Genomic DNA, 19,466 nt, shown 5'->3' on the forward strand with positions numbered 1-19,466 from the left:
GAAGAGACATTGAACGGCACAAAACACAGACGTTTCTCTTTTTTTTTTCCTTATATATATACACACACACACACGCACTTCGCTTTTATTCGCTTCCTTGCCCGCCACCAAAAATATTACAAACAAAAGACACCTGCTTCTTCCGTTCAACAGAAAGAACTCCGCTGCACAGTTTGAAACTCCTTTTTACTTCACTACGAGATTTCTGATGCAGCAGGAAACGATAAAAACCAAGAAAATTAAGACACTTGCCGTTAAGAGGTTCACCCCAAGCACTGAGGAGCCCGCCTTTGGCGGGAGCAGGAAGCTTCGCGTAAGGGTGGTGGTGGCGAAGAGCCGAAACGTGACGGCTGCAAAGAGAGCAGACACCAAGGCAAAGTTGACCCAGGGATATCCCCCCGGCACCACCCGAATCAGCTTCTTCGGACTCCCATTCAACCCCGTGGTGGCCATCCAAATATGGTACTGCGCAATGTACGACTCCAAGGTCACCTTTCCCAGAGCCGCAAACAACCCAATATGATGCATACGCGCACGTTGGAAAAGGTTTCTCAAAACAATGTAAATCGTAATGGGGATAAAGGAAGTGTAGGGATGAACTCTATTGTACTCCAATTTTGGAGCAAGATAAACCACCTTCACATAGGCAGCCCCCACCGTCAGGGCAAGAAGAGTCAGGATAAACTTCACTGACCAACTGGTATGTCTAGGTAGTTCGTCCAACCGCTTCAGGCAACTGTCGAAGCGTGGGTGGAAGTAGGCGCAGATCATCCCATAGATCCAAACGTAGTGATCCAGGGACGTGCGAAAAAACCATTCCCACAAGGGATGCTGTTCAGGACGATAGGGGTTATCAAAGCCAACCAGCCAGGTGAATGGGCTCCAAATCACGTAAAAAACGTCCCTTGAGATATCCCACATCAAAAATGACAAAAAGAACAACACGACCACCTTCACACACAGGCCTTTATTTGTACTGTTCAGGCCCTGAAAAAAGTACAGGCTTGCATATACGAACAAGGTAAACAAGGTGTGAAGAGGACAGATGTAATAGAGCATGTATTGATTTCCCAAGGTAAAACATACGGCGGTTACGAGAAAATTGAGCCTCCATTGCATGTCACAGAACCGTTCCAACGAAAAGTCATTTCGTACGTAATAGTAGGAAAAGTTCCCAAAACCTGTCATCCACACATATGCCGCAATAAAAAGTCGAATACAGTTATAAATACTGACGTTGTGAAAGTAGTGGTACCAGAGGAAGAGTACTTGCATCCATCCCTTCCATTCCTCAGTCTGGGGGCGTGACAGGGGAGGCACATGAAAGCACTTCACAGGCGACTCGCATTCGCCATTAACGACTACAGAAGGAGGCTTGGCGCGTTTGAGCGTCAGCAGTGAGGCACCCAAGAGTGTAATAGAGATAAACCAGAAAAAATCCGCATCGTACGCCTTTTCACACCTCGGCAACAGTGTGGTGCGATCACACACAAACATGAATACAAAATACCCGCTGATTTCAGCTCCGCCTCGAAGTTGCATACGAGACCGGGCAGTCATGTACGGTTCCGCCAAAGGATTGATCAGTACAATGAGCCTATCCACGGCGGCCCATGCAGTAATAAAGATGATGAAGATAAATGCCATGATTTGCCCCGAGGAGAGTGGTCCGGTTGGAAACGCCCTGGGAAAAGCGGCCACCAATGAGGCAAAGGCCCACACCGACACCAAGGAGAGAATAAACAGGGCTAGCATCATACACTTGGCTTTTACGCACGTGAACCTCCATTTACCCACGATACTGCAAGGCTCTTCCTCCGCGCTCTCGGCCCGCCCCTTCTGCTTCATAGTCCCCCACCCCGACCCCCCCCCCCCCGCCGCGCGCGAAAAAGGGCTCAGACGCCGACGCAAAGTGTCAAGATGGAGGCCGAAATCTTGTTGCGTCTTGATGTATCTAAATCCACCTTGCGTGCACGGAGAGATAGAGAGATGAAGAGGACAGATAAAACAAAATACTCATACGCAGACAGGCAAAATGAAAGATCTTTAACAACGCTTCTAGTCGCAGACCAAACCATTTGCTGGGCAGAGATCAGTTCTGCACGACTATTCTCTCAACATGTCTGAGAAGTGTATTTTTCTTTATTATGCGTGTTTGCTCCAGAAAAGACTACCATAAATATATATATATATATCATACACATTTATAGTTCATTTTCCTCTTCACGCTTTACTTTATGCATCTGTCGTCCATCCTGTTTCTATTTAGTATTTGGTATAAGGCAGGTCCGGAGCCCCATCCTTACACTCCGAACAGACCGCCCCAAGATCGTCATTCCACCACACCGGCTTTCGTTCGTTACACAGTGCACAGGGCTCAAACGCTTCCGTCTTCGGGGCTCGTTGCAGCCGAGGAGCAACTTTCTTGTCGTATGCTTCCATGCGTAAGATGTCAATAGTGTCCCCCTCCGGTCCAAGATCGATTAGCGGCGCACGCCGTAAAATTTCCCTGACATCGTGAGAATCAGCAACCTTGGCGTCAAGTCGCATAATTTCGTATACTTGATTGGCGTTTTCTGCGGATTTAACGCGGAGAAGATCGCTGCGGAAGTGCTCCACGATCGCAAGACAATATTTGATGAGAAATTTCACGCCACCCTCCATAAAAAGGTCCAGGAACACAAACAGTTCCTCGAAATCCAAGACGTGGATGCAAAGACCCGTGAGCACCTTTTGAAGGTAGGTGTCCGGCCACAGCTTCAACTCCTCAAGGTGCTTCGCCACATCCGGAAACTTGAGCTGCATAAAGGCTTCCACAACCCAGGCGGTGGTGGAAAAACCAACCGCCTCGGCCGCCCAATGGCCTGGAATGTGCTCCCTTGTCACGTACCGGAGCACTGCGGCGGTTTCCTCCTCGTTCAGAACCAGCAAGCTGAGCCCGGCCAAGTAACTCATCGCTTGTCCGTATGCGTTGAATTCGTTATGCATAGCCGATAGGAAAGCAATAAATTTTTTTCGGTGCTCAGGATGAAAAAAGGTGCGCTCTGCATCTTTAATAATCACACGAATCGTCTCTTCATCATCATCCTCGATCCCCACGTACTTGACAGGTTGCAAATAAAATCCAGCCTTCTTCACCCACTTCTCTAGTCTGCCGCGCAGCAATTCGCGGTTCTCCTCAAGGAAACCCTTGTTAAGGTTCAGTAAGGGACACCGCTCTTCCACCTCCTCCTTCCAGAAAAGCGGCATATCAAAAAGCGGCCCAGTGAAATGGGAGGGTTCGCAGTACCTCACCTCCCTCTCACGACTTGGCTCCGTTGCCTTTTCTTCCGTCTTCTTTGCCTGAGCAAAGCCGCCAAATATGGCAGAGACGGGGGCGGATACCGAGGAAGAAGGCGTGGGTTGAGCACCAAACCCAAAGTTTATCGTACCTGACGGCGGCGCGGCGGCCTTGGTGGTGGTGAAGCTAAAGGCGGATCCAAACGGCTTCGGCGTCGCATCAGCCGCGGCGCCGTTGACGGCCTGCGGCTTGGACGCGGGGAGGGATTCTTTCGCGTAGTAGGCGGCCCAGACTCCGGCGTCTGGCTTACCGGACTGATGTTTTATTTCTCTTGCCCGCTTGTAAATAAGTTTCAGCTCTTCGTTGATGAGCTCCGCGTTTTGTTCCACCTTCGCAGCATCCTCAAAGTACTCGCTTGGCAACGCCGCGTAGGACTGGGCAAACGAGGCCAACGCCGGTGCGTAGCCGCCAAAACGGTCAAAACACCCCTTCGCATATTTCGGCTTAAGGCCTGTCAGGGCCATGAAGTCCTCCAGCGGCCGCCGCTGGTCTGCTGCGAAAGGCGCCTTGCTCATCTCCGCCCTTTTGCCTTCTCTTCGCTCGTCCCTCTCTGTGCCTCCCTTCGTCCCCCACCGGACCCAAGAAGAAAGACGAGCATGCACCAGGCAGAACGCATTGCATCAACAGCAGCAACATCAAAAGGACGAAGAGTGCGTGCTTGTGCGTGTGGCGAATACATGCATGCCGCAATCGTCCATGCAACACTCTCAATCCCCCCTCCCCACTTCACACATGCACACAGCAACATCAAAAAAAAAAGCGAAGCAAATAGAAGAAAATCACGTTCAGCTTATCTCTGCGTATATAACAGGGTAGTAATTGGTAGGTGGAGATACCGCTTTTCCACACGGAGAAGCAAAAAAAGAAAAAAAACAACATCACCGGGAGCAACGACAAAAAAAGCAAGCATATAACCCCCCCCCCATCTCCCTCAAAAAGAAAAACGACTACGACTTTAATTGATGCCCGGAAAAAGACAGAACCTGGTTCCCCTTAATAAGTAGATCAAAAAATCCAAAGAGCTCCCTCACGTTGACCACATTCTCGCAAAGAATTTTTATCACGGACTGCATACGAGTATACAGGTTGGCGTGCTCGCCCAAGTCAAGCTGCTTTTTCCCCGACGAAGGGGGCGACTGCAGGAAAGTTTCTACAAGCACGGAGGCGGCCGAAAAACCGACAACCTCCATCGCCCAGCTGGGAGGGATTCTTAGATTCAAAACCAAACGAAGCACCGTGGCAGCTTCCTCTTCACTGAGAACCAACATAAAGAGCCCAGCCAAGAAACTCATGGCCGGCTCATATATCTCAAACTCATTGTACATGGCAGCAAGAAAAGCAACAAATTTTTTGCGGTGATCGGGATGCAAAAAGGTGGTATTCGCGTCCCTGAGAATCAAACGAACCGTCTTCTCGTCCAAATACCGCATCTCAACGTACCGAACAGAATCGCGGTGTGCCGCTGCCGTAGTTACCCATTGTTCCAACCTTTTACGCAGGATAACTCTATTGCGCTCCATCACCTTCTTATCGAGGCTTAAAAAGAAACTCTGCCCTTTCATCTCCGCCTCCCAAAAAGTAGGCATGTCAAGAAAAGGGCCGGTGAAGTGCGACGGCTCACAATAGCTGACTTTTCTCATGCGCTTGGGAGACTGGACAACGGACCAGGATGTCGTCGACGACGCGGGGTCTGCGTAGTAGGCTGCCCAGACCGTCTCTGTATCCTTCCCCAACTGCTGCTTAATCCACCTTGCCCGCTTGTAAATAAGTTTCAGCTCTTCGTTAATGCGAGGCATATTTGCCTTCACAACGTGGCGGCGATCAAAGTATTCGTTTGGCAACGCCGCGTAGGACTGGGCAAAAGAGGCCAACGCCGGCGCAAATCCGCCAAAACGGTCAAAACACCCCTTCGCATATTTCGGCTTAAGGCCTGTCAGGGCTATGAGGTCTTCCAGCGGCCGCCGCTGGTCTGCTGCGAAAGGCGCCTTGCTCATCTCCGCCCTTTTGCCTTCTCTTTGCCGTGGCTGAGAGCAGACAAACCTAGGCGTGTGTGTGTGTGTGGAACAACACCAAAGCACATTGATACACGCATATAACATCAATATATACGTGGAGAAGCGAGAGAAAAAGGAAAAAAAAGTAATGTATACACTAGGCTTGGCCTTGGCGGTGGCCTACCGTATTTTGCCAGAAACACACGAAAAAAACAACAACAACAATAAACAAACCAACACCAACAACAAGAAAAAACTGCAAGAGCGGGAAAGTCGGAGCGAAGATTCTCTGTGGGCAAAATCCGTCCTTTTATTCCACCTCGCTGGAATCCTTTTGTTGACGTCCACTTTTTCCGTCAACCGCGAGAACTTTTTCTCTTTTCTCTCTCTCCCCTCCCCACCCCCAACCTCTGGTATCCTTTACATAGGGCATACACCTGGCTCGTAAAGAAGTTGGCTCCCACGTCGCCATACATGTCATGGGTAACGTCGCACGCATACACATACTCACACACACACACAGAGGTTCTAACGCATGATAAGCCGCTTAATCTCTTTTACTGGCAAGCGCCTCGCTGTCCAGTTCACCGACCCCGGAGCGTAGAAAAACTTGAAGGTGAGGGCGTCCACTTCTCTATCGGTCAGTGAAAGATTCAGTCGCTCTCGCAGTGTCCATTTGAAGTCCTCAACGCTGAGGTGGCCGTCGTAGGTGTTGTTTGAAGTCGTTCTAAAGGCTCGAATGAGAAGGGTCCGACGGGCCTCGCTTTGCGAGATTAGCCTTCGCAGCGCCTCATCCCCCTCCCGCGCCGCCGCTTTGCTCGCTTCGAGGCTTCGGAGCGAGCGAAGAGGGCCTTTTTCGATACCGTCCCGCGCTTCACCCTTTGCAACGAAGTCTGAAACAAACTGCTGCAGCAAAAGGTTCTCGACAAGCTCTGACAAACTGACAACGCCGTCCTTGTCCCGGTCAAGCCGCTCCATAACGCGGTCCAGTTCGACGGCGTCCAGACGAGTGCCACATTCCAGAAAGAGTCGCTTCACATCCTCTCGCTTCAATCCGTCCGATGTGGATTTAAAACTGCGGAAGACGTCGGTCGCGCCTGAGAAGCGGTTAAGAACGACGTGCCGCACACGCTCCACAAGTTCCTGGGTATGGAAGTAGCTCTCCTCCATGTTAGGCATCCCCATCGCGAGATATCGCTTGGTCCGCTCGTCCATTTCGGTAAGTTCATACGTCGCCCCCGCCAGTTTCACTTTGGCCCCTACGTAGAGCTTGCCGGGTTCATTTATCTCTGGGACAACAGAACGGGCAAAGCACTTCCCACCAACGTGCCCGCTATTAGCCACGACAAGTTCGAACAGCGACACTGTGTCGTCGGCGAGGTAATAGCAAAAGAGAAACCTTCGACCCTCGTCCTCTGGAGACGGATTCACGCGTCGAGCACCAAAGCGGAAAACATCGTTTGTGTAGCGAGTAAGCTTGAGACGATCCTTCTGACCGGCTGTGTCTTCAAAGACCATGGTTGAAGCACCCTGGACACTCTTTATACCAGGCAAATGCGTCGTCGTTGGCGGCGGTGCTTTCGCAGTGGGGGCAAGTATGTCCGCCTCAGTGGGTGGTTTTGGGAAGGCGGGTTGTTTAATGCCCCTCGCCTCGTAGTACTCCCGAGTGTAGGGATCACAGTCAAAAATGTAGAAGTCTCTTGTGAATAGATTGACGGTTTGCCCCGTCCGCAAGTCTTCGTCGGTGATGTATGCGACGGGCGATCCAAGCGGAACGTTAAGTGTTTCGGTGTCGCGTAGTGCAGTCTTGGGATCTTTAGGGATAAGAGTCCGCCGAATGAAGACAGGGTTAGGATCGCGCCCATCGTTCCTTGCGTGTTCCAGCATAACAGAAATCGTCTTATCGGCGATGTAATACTGCAACCTAAAAAGGCGCTGCTCCCAGACTGCAAGGAAACGCAGCACCTCCCGATCATGCTCGAAGAAGTTGCGGGCCTTGTTGCGTTCCTCTGGCGAAAGCAGCGTGGCATGGGCGCCTGTGGAAGTTGCCGCAATAACTTCCATGGCGCGTCGCATGGCAACATGCTGCTCATCCATGGGGGCCTTCTCCACCCTGACGCTGCCCTCGAAGGCATCTTCTGGGTAGCCGAAAGGTTCGGGCTGCGTCATTCCCATCGCCGCACAAAAGTCACGCGTGGCGGCATCACAGTCAACAATTATGTACTCCAGCCCTCTCACGCGGATGGAGGAGCCGACGTAGAGAGAGAAGAAGTCCACGCCGTCAATTTTGCAGCGCGAGACAATTGTGCCAGCGGGGAGGCCGCTGTTAACAACGGCGGGGGTCTCCACCACGACGAGGGTTCCATCACGGAGGTAAAAGTGGAGCTTAACCTTCCTGACACGCATTCGCTCCACCATGCTCTCGTCGACACGCTCCACGTAGTACGCAAAGAAGCGAAGGACCTTGTCGTCCAGCGACTTCCACTCCGGGAACTTGGCGAGGATCTCCGCGCGGCTCAGACCGCCGCACTCCCCGCCCTGTCCGTCATCATCGCCCCTCCGCCGGGCAGCGTGGGCGTCAAGTACGCTCCGAGTTCCGTCTCGGATGCTGCAGTAGTGACGGCGAAAGTGCGTTGCCGGGGGGTGGAGCTCCGCGAAGCTGAACCCCGGCAGCTTCGGCAGGGCGTTGTACACCGTCTTCTCCATCTGAGCGCACACGCCGCTCTCTTCCGCTTACGCACGCACACGCACACTGTACGAAACTGACACGACCCGGCAAGCAAAAGAAGTAAAAAAGAAGTAAGATAAAAAAACGAAGGGGACACCATGAAAGCCAACGCAGCAAGGAGAATGAAGCAAAAACAGAAGTGTTCCTCTGTGCAAGCTGGGGCCTCCAACAAAACAAATCGCGCTCTCTCTCCCCCTCCATTAGAGGAAGAAAAAAACAACAACGGGCCCAGAAAGGGCATCCTTTGTTTTAATACACACGTGTGTCGAGCAAAAAAACTTCGGGTAGCGCCTTCGGCGGCGCCAGGGGTTAAGTTTTAGCCGCCAAGTAAGAGAAAAGGCTGCATGCGTCCGTCGGACACCGACACCAGCCCAGTGATGTTATCCACAACAACGTGGCTGACGCACTGCGCCACCTAGTTTGACAGCAGTCCCTTCCTTTTTTTTCAATCCTCTTCACAGCACAATTGACTCCAGACTCACGCAGGTATCCCTGCACCACGCACTTCCATGCCCATTCCATGCCCTGGGGCCACCCAAGACGCATCCCCCACACACACGGCTTGAAAAAGAGCGACGAGCGAGTGGACATCATATTTAAAAAAAACAAAAAAACATACGCAACTAAACCACAATAATAATAATAATAATAATAAAAGAAGAAGAGCATGAAGAGAAACCGGTTTTCGCACGATCGCACTTGAGTTTCTCCTTCGAGTGACGTCCCCTCCTCCCCCATTATCCACATCCTGGGGGCGAGAGAGAAAAAAAAAACCCGGGACAACACCAAAGAAAATTAAAAAACAAGTATTTTTCCTTTTCCTAGAAACAACAGGGGCATATAAATACTACTACATTTTTCCCTCCACCAAACAAACTCTCGACACGTAGGAAAAAAGAAGAAGAAGGAGGAAAAAAAAACACCTTCTTTTTCATTTCGCTTCTTCTTTCGCACTTATCCCGCCGCGCCGTTTCCGACACGCAGCCTCGCCGGTTGATTTGCATCTGCCGCGGGAAGGAGGCATAAATACCGCAAGAAGCCGGCGGCGCGGAAACTGCAAAGAGGCCGCTGCCCCGACTAAAACTTTGTCCGCGCGGCAATGGAGAGGGCAATCACGACAAAAAAGCGGAAGAGGAAGTACAAAACGGCGAGCGAGACCCACATAGCCCAGTCTGAAGACTGTTCCGTCTGAAACCCAAGTTGTTGCAAGACTTGCTCGCCGTTCTTTGGTTGGTCTCTGCAGTAATTCGGACTTTTGCCCTCGCCGTCGCAGTAGATGTGCGTGAGGTGCTTAAACTCGTTGCGTGTGAGCAAAATAAACGCTTGACGGATAAAAGAGGGTTTCTCCAGCCAGTACCAATATGGTTGCAACCGATCCGTGCTTGCCAGAAGCCCACCCGCAAGCGCAAGCGGCATCAAAATCACGGGCGCGGTAGCGGAAGCAACGATCAAGCTGGTAAACGAGGCACTGAGTAAAAACCCAAGCCCTGAGGCCACCTCTGTAAGTAGCGCAAGCACACCAAAGTAGTAGAAGAAGGCCCCCGCGTCGCGATATAAGCCCACCATCCAGTACAAAATAGAGCTCTCAATAAGGCAAAAGAACACACGCACAGGAAACTCCACCAAGGTTCTGCTTAAAAAGTACATGAACGGAGAGTATGAACCAACCATTTGCTCGCGTATGTACAAGGGCTTGTCCGCCATGAAGGAGTTAACCATGATAAACGTTTGCCCCATAGCACGATTCATTGTTGCCATGAAGATAACACCCTCACGGTCTTGAATGCCAGTAACATCATCCTTAACATTAATAAAGATGAGACCCACAATCACCGCAAAAAAGGCGGCCTGTACAAACTGCGAAAACAGGTAGACACGATTTCGACCAAGCTCCACGGCGGAACGGCGCATAAGTTCTTCAAATTGAATCCACGGAGTACTTCGAAACTTATCAAGGTATTTTTCAATGAAGTGCGCCGTGGAAGACTCAGAAGGGGTGGGATTTAGTTCAACAGCCGTTGTATGTGGCGTTCGCACACCATGTTTCAAGTACTTCTTCCATTTTTTAATGAGGATTTTCGAAGTATCCGGGTCTTGAAGCAGGGTCATGTAGAAATCGGTAGGGGTGTACCGTTCAGGGCAGGTGTAACCTATGGACTCAAAGTATTCCACAGACTTTGCCATCGTGCCATGGTAGGCGCATTGCCCCTCTGTGAGAAGCATGATGTCGTCAAAGTAGTTCAACGTCTCAGCCGTGGGCTGGTGGATGGTGTAGATCACCGTGCGGCCTGTTCGGGCGATGGTATTCAAAAGGTGCGCAATCTTCACTGATGTAACGGAGTCCAGACCCGAGGTGGGTTCGTCCAACATAATAATTTTAGGGTCACAAATAAGCTCCACACCAATGCTGGCGCGTTTGCGCTCACCACCTGAAAGACCAGCGATAAGGCCAGGGATGCCAACGATGGTGTCACGGCAGTGGACAAGGCGTAATTCTCCCAAAGACTCCTCAACCAATGCGTTGGTTTCTTTTCGACTGGTGCCGCGCCTCACACGAAGCGAGAAGCTGAGGGAATCCTCTGGCGTTGCACGTGGGGAGAGAATATCATCCTGCGCCACAAAACCAATCATCCGGCGGTAGCGACGCCTGTATTCCAAGTCACCCAGCTGGCGCTTCCCTGTGATCTTGAGGGTGCGGGAGGAGGCAAGTCGGTCAGAGATGGCGTTGAGAAACGTCGTCTTACCCGCACCACTCGATCCCATGATGGCGAGGCACCGCGACGGAAGCGCTGTCCCTGTGAGGTCACGAAGAATTCTCCTGCCATTCGCCGTATATGCCAAGTCGTGCCAGGAGAGGGGAATGGAAAAGCGTGCGTTCACGGAGCCTTGGCAAAGGGTCATCCCGGCGTCGAAGTGGGCGACGGACCCCTTGATGGAGAACCCAGGGACGAGGACGCTGCTGTTGTCGATTTTGGGCCCCGTCTCCTCATTCTGCTGCGCTTGTTGCTCATCCTGCTCCGACGATGACGCGGAGCTGGGAGTGACAGGCTCAGCCACATGCGCTCGGCAGCAGGACATTGTCGTTTCCGTCCGTCTCCCTTTTAAACCAAAAAATATTTCGTGTCAACCTTCGTAGTTTTCTTTTTATCAGTGAAAAGCGGCAACTTATACAGGCCGCAACACCCAAATAGGCATTCAGCGGCATACATGGGGAATAAGTAAAAAAAAAGATATGTGGGAAGCAATGGCGCAAAGGAAGAAGAGCAACAACCTTCACCCAACGACGCTCCGCACAACGCGGAGTGTTTGGCACCCTCGCGTGCGTGTGTCGGGCGCCCCCACCGCTGCATTGTAGTGTAACGCGTGTTTTAGCTGTCACTTGTTCACCAGGCCACAGAAACTCTTACACGAGGTGATGCGCCGAGGCCTTCAACTAAGTAGAAGAAGGGGGGGGGAAAGTTGCCCACGCATGTACTTTCCCCAGCTTCCTTCTCGTTTTTTCTTTCCCCTCCCCCTTTTTTTAAAAAAAAAATTACTTTGATCGTTAAGAAAGGGGAAAAAAAGAGAGAAGGATGAGGAAATGCAGGACGCGTGCGCATTATACCAGCAGGACCGCGTTGATGCAGCCGTCGTTCTCCGGGTTGTTGGTGACCTGCGCGTACTTTCCCCAGACCACCTTTCCCGAGGGGGTGACTAGGCCTAGATCCGAGACATTCACCTCTATCACCGTCCCCTTCGTGATGACGCCGAGGCCGGTGTACATCTTCCCCTGCGGATTCTTCTTGACGCCGATGATGGGCAGGTGAAACGTTGCCTTGAGCTCAGGGTGGGTCACGTGGGCCTTTTTAAAACGGAGAGCCATGGGGCGAATAAAACGCTCGTGCTTTGGCATGCGACGCGTGAAGGTTTCGCCGACAAATGTTACCTTATTCACCATCCGCTTCCACGACTTCTTGCCGCGCTTGCCGGAGGTGACCGCCTTCATCATTTCATCCTCGCTGACCGGCTTGACCTTCTCAATCGGCACTGCCCACTTGCCGGCCTTCTCCTTCCGCTTCTGTTTCAAGGAGTTGGAAAGCACCTTTGCGCGGTCCGCCTCGCTGCGGTCCATGAGAAAACTCGGCAGCGCGTTCCTGGGTCCCTTCTCCTTCACGCGCTCCGTGGTCTGCTTTTCCTCATGCTCGCGTATTTTTTTCCGGATTTCCGCCTTCTCCGTGTAACGCTGCTTGGACGCTATCTTGGCCTTGATGCCCCGCACCGTGCGCAGGAACTTCGCCTGCGTGTGGGCCTTGCGAGCCTCACGCTTGCGGACGCGTTCGGCGTGGTCGAGGCGACGGCCGTAGCGCTTCTGCGCCTGCTCAATGTATTCGTTTTGCGGCATTTCACCACACCCACCACTTTACAAAACAAAGCAGCAACAGCAACTACCAAAAAAGCAGAAGTAGACGAAAAAGTATGGAAATATATATAGGCCTACTCCGCCCTCCGCAGTCCCATGCTGTGGAGAGAAGAGAGAAACAGGAAAAAAAGTAAAAAAAAGGAGGAAAACATAGCAACGAGCACCAGAACAATTCCAAACGACGACGCCACAGCCGTCTGTTTGTTTCCACTTCCTCTCCATTCGTCATTCTCGGCCCTGCGCTCTCGTTGACTTCCACACTGACTAACGCAGGGGCCGAATCCAACGCCCCGGTCGATCACTGAGTCAGCTCCTCCTGCAGGTTGGGAAAAGCAATGGCATCCGCAACTTCCGCCACAAGTGCCTCAACTATGTGCTGTTCGTGCTTCGATAGGCGTGACACCTCGAATGCAGGGTACATGGCACAGGGAGGTTCCTCGGCTGGCGGTAACGCGGTCGCATACAACCGGGGGGAGGGATGGAACTCCTCTCCAGGCGGTTCCGGTGTCCAATACATAGTGTGTTGTTTCACTAGGCGGAGTCGCTGCTCTACGCGGGACGCGCTCCCGGATGCTGGTGCCGAGACTGGGCGCTCTCGGTATGCGTCCTTGTAACCAACGTGAGACGCTGCACCGCCTGACGCCACGTTGTCCCTCTTTGACCCGAAGAGCATTGCTAGTCGAGGCACCGCCTCCAGCGCGCGGCAGCAGTAGCAGAGGGGGAGGTAGAAGAAACAGAGAAGTAAAACAAAATAAACACACAAACACGTTATGCATGCGCGTGTATGCGGGAGGGAGGGCCACAAGGAACACTGCCCTCAAGCAAGGCAAGGGCACGGCCAGGCCCACCTTTTCTCCACTCTCTCCCCAAAACAATAGAAGAAATAATAATAATAAATAACTAAAATGGAACTCGGCAAGAGGGAATAGCGCGGGGAATCTCAGATAAGAGACCTTGTTTTCCCTCTTGAGAAAAACAATAACAATCTTCCCCCTCCCCTCTTGGGCTTCTCCTCTCTGCGTTAGTCCTGTTCTCTATGTGCTTTTCAAAAGCGCGGCAACGGCGTCCGAGTCCCGGTTGATGTAGCGCCTTCTTCCCCGTGTTATCGGTTCCACCTGGGCGACTGCCTTGCCGCAAAGCAAGTCACGAACGGAACTGTGGTCGTGAAATGAATGCCGTCCAGTTACCGCAACGGCCCTTGGCGCTTCTTCGTCGTAGGCGTGCAGTGTTGGGAGTTCCCTTGCCACCTCCTCAATCACTTCAATATCTGGTTCGTCCGCTGGAGACTCCTCCGGGCCAAGGGCGTCAAAAACAGACTCCTTGACATATGCCTCGCCCACATTCTCGCTGCCGCGTGGTAGCTCGTCAGCGGGAAGGGCACCACGCGGTGGCAACTTACGCGGCGGCTCCTTTTCAATATCCGAGAAGAGTCGGTCGCGCGGGGCGGAGGTGACAAATGCGGGGCGCGGTTCTATTGGCCTGGATGCGGCACTCTGCCGACTCAGCTGCGCGGTGGAGGGGCGGGAGGAGATCGAGGACGCCGTCGCGGGGCGGCCCGTGCCCATCACCACCGACGCTGCCGCCTCACGCACGGAAAGCGGCCACTTGCGGGAGTCAATAGTGAAAATGTCACGCCGCAGCAACGGGTCAACCTCCAGCGTGGACTTCTCCCGCTTGATCAGAAGAGTGGCGACGCCTTCAAAGGTTAGCTTAAACAGCTTCTGCCTGAAGAGCCCTTCGCCGACGTATGAAAAAAACTCACGAAGCGCCATGACTGCGGTACGTGCGGGGACCGCCGCGATGGCGACAACCTCTGCCATGCTGGCCTTCACGTACACCAGCCTGGAGGGCTCTAGTGGCACCTTGTTGGGGTCTAAGTTGTAGCGAAGGGCAAAGTTGCTGTCCACGCCAAAGTGAATGCGGCGCGCGTAGTAGCGATCGACCCCGTCCGAGACAACCGGCCTTGTTTCAAGCCAAAACGAGCCAAAATTGGCGACACGCACATTGTGTCCCTCGAGAAGGTGTTGTCGCACAACCATCGAAAGCGCACCCCACACACGCTCCAATTCGCTGAGGAGAAAAATTTCCTTCGCACGTTGGTCCTGGGAGCTCGTGCACTCCATCATGACGAGCTCGTTGGTAATGGCTCCCTGCGCGCTCAGCATCGTCGCCTTACCTTTCCTCCTCACTGCATGCAGTGCGACTCGACAAAACCACCCGCGGGCACAAGGCCGGGGGGGGGGGGTACGTGAGGGTAGAAAAGGAGATTGGGGAGAAAGACAGGAAGGCAGAGGGGCGGGGAACGCCCTTCACAACGACCACAATAGTTCAGTATGACACACCAACACAACACCCCCCGCAGGCTTCAGAAAGAAGACGCCTTTTTTTTTGTTTGTTGTTGTTGTCGTTGTTCGTGTTGTTGCTATTACCGGCTGCAAGAAGCCGGACCACCACTCAACTGTCCAACCTCAATAACAAATAAAAAAAAACTTGATGGATCCAGAGAAGTTTCCGTCTCTGTTTATTTTCCATTTTTCTTTGGAGGGAGTCATCGAGTTCCGCCGCAGCAACGTCAGTGGCCGAGGATCATATCGTGAACCTCTCTGGGTCCAGCATGAGGTCCACGAAATCACCGCCCTAAAACGAAAAAATATCCGTCAACTCTGGAGAGGCAGCTGGGGCGGCCACAGCTCCCGGAGAATACTCCGGCTGCGGCGAAAATAATGCCGGTTTTGAGGGAAAAATCAACTGATTCATGAAGTCCAACAAAAACCTTGCGGCAAGCATCAGCGAGCGCCACGCAGTGCTCAAGTAACAAAAGCCGCCGGAGCGCTCGAGCTCCAAAAGATGCTGCGCCACGAGGTCATCGACAAGCGGCGCGTAACGAGCCACCGGGACGGCAAGGAAGCGTCTGTACACACGTGTCGCCCCGCGGAAACGCGGGTGAAGCAGATAGAGCGACAAAATGATGCGACTGCACACGTAGAGGGCCCGCATGGAGAAGATGTACGCGAGGACGAGTGCGTCCAGCACTTCCAGCAGCCAGAGAAGTACCATGGCCAGCGTCAGGTTAGTGACGAGAGCCGTGTCCACCAGGCGTCCCTCGCGCGCGGAGCGGCAGAGTTGTGCTCCCATCACGATCGGCTTCACAGAGACAACCAGCCAGAGGACAAATTCTAGGGCGGCGCACCACATTGCCACACAGTCTGTAGACCTGCTTGCAGTGTACGCTGCTCAAGCAAACACGCGCACACAGAGAGGAAACAAAAGGAGGCAGAAAAGAATAATACGTGGCAGCCAAAATAAAGGAATTCAAAGCAAAGCGTACCAATCTCAAGGGCAGATCATCTCTCTCTCCCTCTCTCCCCCCAGCCAGCGAACGCGCAATAATGAAGTTGAAACAGTCAGTACGCAAGAATAATGGGGTAGCCCCCAAGAAGCTGAAGAACATTTTTTTTTGTGGTTGTTGCTTTCTTGCCGTCAATTTCATCCCTACATATCCTCCGCCCTTCAAACCGTAAGAGAACAAAACGACCCACACGCACGCACAGGCGAAGCAAAACCGCTGGATGGCGCGCAATCCACACCACATGTTGTTCTACTGGGAGACCGCAAGCTTCTTCAAGTGCTCCATGAACACCCCCAGTGATGCATCGTCTGTGTACACCAGTTCCCCCTCGTTTGTTCCGTATTTTTGCTCATTTTCACCGCCATACGACCGGCTTGGATTTATCCTATTGTAAAGAATGCGTGCGTCCGGGTCATCCTGACAGACGTAAATGAAACGAGGGGTGGGGTATCTACCGGCTAGCAGTATCTCGGCATCCGCCACAGGGACCTCTAAAAACTCCTTAAAGTAGGCGTATTCCTCCTGCTCGGCGTACCCCGCCTTTCGCCATGCCGCAATGGTTGAGCCAAGGTGAATAAGCACCTCAAAAAAGGTATCAAGCAGAAGAACGTTATCGGGTTGAATAGCCGCACTGTCAAGAAGCACAGGCTGCGGCGGTGCATCCATGCGGTAGCTGTACAAGGTGGGCTGAATTTGAATAATAGAATCCTGGACAGATGACTTGAGAAGCATCAGACGCAGAATGGCCGTCTCATCCGGGCTACAGTTAAACACCTGCAGGTACCCCGATCGTCGAAGGTGGTACATAAAGGCCGGAAAAAAGACAAACTGCGGCGGCAGCTTCAGTGTCGAGGGGTGATCCTTCATGTAGTCACCGAAGCGGCTGACGAGGCGCACCACCGTTCGATCTAACCATCGGAGGACGTCAAATAACGGGGTGGTGTCTGCCTTATGCAGCGCTTCACGTGCCAGCAGCACCGCCGCAGTCTCTTGATCAAAGGATGCGGATAGCTCGGGCATACTTGTGCTGCATTGCGCCTGATGCGTCACCGTGCACACGCGCGTTCGTAGTTCGTTCCCTATCTCATACTTTGTGATAAATTGGGCGTATCGCACCGCTTTCTTTGCTGCCTCAGACGGGGGCGCAGATGTTGTGTCGAAGTAAATCGCAAAATTTGTCGTGGAGTCCATCATGCACGCCGTCCACTGGCACGTCCCGCCCATCCCCACCTCGTATTCGGCTACAGAGGAGGACTTCTTGCCTGTGCCCACGCATTGCCCAATCACCCCCATCACCTTCCACGTCGACGAGGTGATGACGTCCATGGTGACGTTGAGCCCCATCTTCAGCGTTCCGTCCTCTCTGCGCTCAAAGAAGCGGTGCAGCGACTGACGAAAGGGCTCCTTACACCACGATTCGTCATTTAACACAACCCCCCCGGAGGCCTGAATGCAGAGCTTCATCTCCGCTATGCCTGTCTGATCCAATGAGGCGGTAAAGCAGCTTAGCGAGTGTCCCTGTTTAACAATGCGGTGCATGAGGGAGTCATAAAACGCACAGGAGGAATCCCAAAAAGATGCAGCGGCGGCACCGTCTCGAATATCCGCATGACCCCGAATAAATTTTTCTCGCGTGGTTTCCACGACGATGCCTGGCCCCTCAGTACATATGCCGGAGATAAAGCCTAGGATGCAGGAGCCTGTGTTGGGCGAGACGATCTCGAGAATGCTGGCGGCGGCGGAGAGGGCGGCACCTGTGCACCGCAGCGGACGGTGCGATTTCTGCACCGGCCACACATCCTGCTGCATATCCTCGAGAATCGCAGACGCCACGGAGGTTGCATTCGAGAGAACACCCACAAACTTCTGTGGCTCCCGCAGAACTTTTTTGAGCGCCTCCACCGTGACCTCTTGGCTGCCACGCAGCACTAACGAGCGCGGGTAGTCGGTGTCGCCGCTAAGCTCGTGCACCTGCACAGTCGTCCCGTACGTAATGAGGCAAATACGCACCTCCGCGGGGAGCTTGCTGAGGGCGTCCAGCGCAAACTCCTTCAACCCGTCAAGCTCACTCTCCGTGTCTACACAGGTGTCCAGCACGAACACAAACGTCGGCGGGTCACGCCTGACAGTGCTCACGTACTCCAACGTCTCATTCCACTGCAGAAGCTCCGAGGGCAAGTTCTGCTCCGTCATTTGGGCATATTGCGGGGGAAAGTTGTTTTTGGTTCCACAGAAAGGACACCCCCATGTTCTTGACCGGTAGTCAATGACGCAATACGGGTTTAACACGCCACCGCAAACGCAGCGCAAGGGTTCGTAGTACAGCTCCGTGCAGGGGGACCCGATTGGGGCGTAGACGCATCCAAGAGGGACCACCATCCGCGCAGCATCTATCCTGTTCGCGGGGTAGAGATTCCACGACCAGCGCGGAAGGTGCTCCACTCCGTGCCGCTGCTCTTGCTGCAAGCTCCCCGTATTTGGGTCCATGGTGAAATAAGGGATTGGATTCTTGCAAAAATTTATTAATATAAATATATATATATATATGTATATATATATATATTATTATGTGTGTGTAGGTAAGTATGTAGATATCCCCACAACAAAGAAAAACTTGAGAAACACTGGAGGAGGAGGAAGAGTCATACTCCCCACAAATGCGCGGAAGCAACGGGCTCCAAGCTGCAGTTTTTTTAATATATATATATATATATATATATTGCTAGCCCAGCGTCCAAAGCAAAATTAGCTCCCCGCAAGGGAAAAAAAACGAAAATGTGTATTGTTGTTGCTGTTGCTCTTTAAAAGAAAGAGCCAAGAACGTCATCTTCCTCCTTTTGCCCTGCCACAGAGGAGGGCATGTTCTGCACGTTTCCTTCTAGCGCGCCCCGCTCTGCATCTAGCCACGCAACGAGGGACGCCCCGCCGTCCAGTTTGCAATGAACAACCTCCCTAAGCTTCGCAAGCTGCTGCAACGCCTCCTCCCGAACAGCCGCAGCTCTTTCCGGTGAGGTGTGTGACAGGCGAAGACACTCCTCCTTCACCTCGTTGTAGCTTGACATCAGGCTTGCAATGTAGGAGAGCTGCCCCGGCATGGAGGCCCCCCCTGTCGCGTCACTAGGCTGCTCCGTCTCCTTCTTCACGCCGAGCTGGGCAATCCACGTACGTGGAAAAACATTCAGGATGGCCCACCACGATACCACCTTCACCAAATTTTGTTCAAACGCCTCGGCGTCTGCCCCGCCGAGCGCACGCACCGCCTGCACCGCGCCCGGAAGGGTTTTACTGACCGCCATCAGGACACTCCGCTTCCCCGCCTCTGGAACGCCGTTGGCGACGCACGTAAGGAGGAGCTCATGGATGACGTTGAGTAGTGCGCACCGCGTCTCGCTCCTCGTGGACGCGCTCCGCATCCTCTCATCGATGGCAGCCAAAATAATATCGGCGCTAGAGGCCTGCAACGCACACCACGTCGCCACGCTTATGATGGATCCCGCGGAGCCACCGACGAGGTCCAACCGACGCCCCACCTTCTCCTTGTTCATCGTGCCCGGATGCTACAGAGAGACGGGCCCCCAAAGAGCGAAGCCAAAAAATAAACAAAGCAAAGAAACGAGAGAGAGAGAGAGAGAGAGAGAGGGAGGGGGACGGGAAGG

General features: G+C 53.0%; 11 protein-coding genes across 11 annotated transcripts, besides 9 other annotated features; all 11 read right to left on the bottom strand.

Moving 5' to 3' along the window:
- Positions 1-186: 186 nt before the first annotated feature.
- On the bottom strand, positions 187-1,848 carry Tco025E_05711 (putative CAS1 domain-containing protein 1-like; the record flags this gene model as incomplete). The annotated part of the gene is made up of 1 exon (XM_029372604.1): positions 187-1,848. The coding sequence occupies one exon, from the start codon at positions 1,846-1,848 to the stop codon at positions 187-189; it is 1,662 nt and encodes a 553-aa protein (XP_029227256.1).
- A 3-nt stretch (positions 1,849-1,851) lies between these two features.
- Positions 1,852-1,879: a microsatellite.
- A 296-nt stretch (positions 1,880-2,175) lies between these two features.
- Positions 2,176-2,209: a microsatellite.
- Positions 2,210-2,265: 56 nt separating this feature from the next.
- On the bottom strand, positions 2,266-3,855 carry Tco025E_05712 (putative GTPase activating protein; the record flags this gene model as incomplete). Its single annotated transcript, XM_029372605.1, has 1 exon — positions 2,266-3,855. The coding sequence occupies one exon, from the start codon at positions 3,853-3,855 to the stop codon at positions 2,266-2,268; it is 1,590 nt and encodes a 529-aa protein (XP_029227257.1).
- Positions 3,856-4,287: 432 nt separating this feature from the next.
- Tco025E_05713 (putative GTPase activating protein) lies at positions 4,288-5,334 on the bottom strand (the record flags this gene model as incomplete). Its single annotated transcript, XM_029372606.1, has 1 exon — positions 4,288-5,334. One exon carries the CDS (start codon positions 5,332-5,334, stop codon positions 4,288-4,290), a length of 1,047 nt encoding a protein of 348 aa, XP_029227258.1.
- Positions 5,335-5,532: 198 nt separating this feature from the next.
- Positions 5,533-5,589: a microsatellite.
- Positions 5,590-5,826: 237 nt separating this feature from the next.
- Positions 5,827-5,856: a microsatellite.
- Positions 5,857-5,862: 6 nt separating this feature from the next.
- On the bottom strand, positions 5,863-8,040 carry Tco025E_05714 (rib72 protein-like protein; the record flags this gene model as incomplete). Its single annotated transcript, XM_029372607.1, has 1 exon — positions 5,863-8,040. The coding sequence occupies one exon, from the start codon at positions 8,038-8,040 to the stop codon at positions 5,863-5,865; it is 2,178 nt and encodes a 725-aa protein (XP_029227259.1).
- Positions 8,041-8,694: 654 nt separating this feature from the next.
- Positions 8,695-8,725: a microsatellite.
- A 414-nt stretch (positions 8,726-9,139) lies between these two features.
- Positions 9,140-11,140, bottom strand: Tco025E_05715 (ATP-binding cassette protein subfamily G, member 1; the record flags this gene model as incomplete). Its single annotated transcript, XM_029372608.1, has 1 exon — positions 9,140-11,140. The coding sequence occupies one exon, from the start codon at positions 11,138-11,140 to the stop codon at positions 9,140-9,142; it is 2,001 nt and encodes a 666-aa protein (XP_029227260.1).
- A 520-nt stretch (positions 11,141-11,660) lies between these two features.
- Positions 11,661-12,443, bottom strand: Tco025E_05716 (40S ribosomal protein S8; the record flags this gene model as incomplete). Its single annotated transcript, XM_029372609.1, has 1 exon — positions 11,661-12,443. One exon carries the CDS (start codon positions 12,441-12,443, stop codon positions 11,661-11,663), a length of 783 nt encoding a protein of 260 aa, XP_029227261.1.
- Positions 12,444-12,759: 316 nt separating this feature from the next.
- Tco025E_05717 (uncharacterized protein) lies at positions 12,760-13,134 on the bottom strand (the record flags this gene model as incomplete). Its single annotated transcript, XM_029372610.1, has 1 exon — positions 12,760-13,134. One exon carries the CDS (start codon positions 13,132-13,134, stop codon positions 12,760-12,762), a length of 375 nt encoding a protein of 124 aa, XP_029227262.1.
- Positions 13,135-13,495: 361 nt separating this feature from the next.
- On the bottom strand, positions 13,496-14,626 carry Tco025E_05718 (uncharacterized protein; the record flags this gene model as incomplete). The annotated part of the gene is made up of 1 exon (XM_029372611.1): positions 13,496-14,626. One exon carries the CDS (start codon positions 14,624-14,626, stop codon positions 13,496-13,498), a length of 1,131 nt encoding a protein of 376 aa, XP_029227263.1.
- A 217-nt stretch (positions 14,627-14,843) lies between these two features.
- Positions 14,844-14,883: a microsatellite.
- Positions 14,884-15,098: 215 nt separating this feature from the next.
- Tco025E_05719 (uncharacterized protein) lies at positions 15,099-15,656 on the bottom strand (the record flags this gene model as incomplete). Its single annotated transcript, XM_029372612.1, has 1 exon — positions 15,099-15,656. The coding sequence occupies one exon, from the start codon at positions 15,654-15,656 to the stop codon at positions 15,099-15,101; it is 558 nt and encodes a 185-aa protein (XP_029227264.1).
- Positions 15,657-16,059: 403 nt separating this feature from the next.
- Positions 16,060-18,297, bottom strand: Tco025E_05720 (protein transport protein Sec23-like protein; the record flags this gene model as incomplete). Its single annotated transcript, XM_029372613.1, has 1 exon — positions 16,060-18,297. One exon carries the CDS (start codon positions 18,295-18,297, stop codon positions 16,060-16,062), a length of 2,238 nt encoding a protein of 745 aa, XP_029227265.1.
- A 38-nt stretch (positions 18,298-18,335) lies between these two features.
- Positions 18,336-18,373: a microsatellite.
- A 133-nt stretch (positions 18,374-18,506) lies between these two features.
- Positions 18,507-18,530: a microsatellite.
- Positions 18,531-18,611: 81 nt separating this feature from the next.
- Positions 18,612-19,355, bottom strand: Tco025E_05721 (uncharacterized protein; the record flags this gene model as incomplete). The annotated part of the gene is made up of 1 exon (XM_029372614.1): positions 18,612-19,355. The coding sequence occupies one exon, from the start codon at positions 19,353-19,355 to the stop codon at positions 18,612-18,614; it is 744 nt and encodes a 247-aa protein (XP_029227266.1).
- A 69-nt stretch (positions 19,356-19,424) lies between these two features.
- Positions 19,425-19,449: a microsatellite.
- Positions 19,450-19,466: the final 17 nt, after the last annotated feature.

The sequence above is a fragment of the Trypanosoma conorhini genome, assembly GCF_003719485.1.
Source record: "Trypanosoma conorhini strain 025E chromosome Unknown Tco_14.4_contig_00347, whole genome shotgun sequence".
Taxonomy (NCBI): domain Eukaryota; phylum Euglenozoa; class Kinetoplastea; order Trypanosomatida; family Trypanosomatidae; genus Trypanosoma; species Trypanosoma conorhini.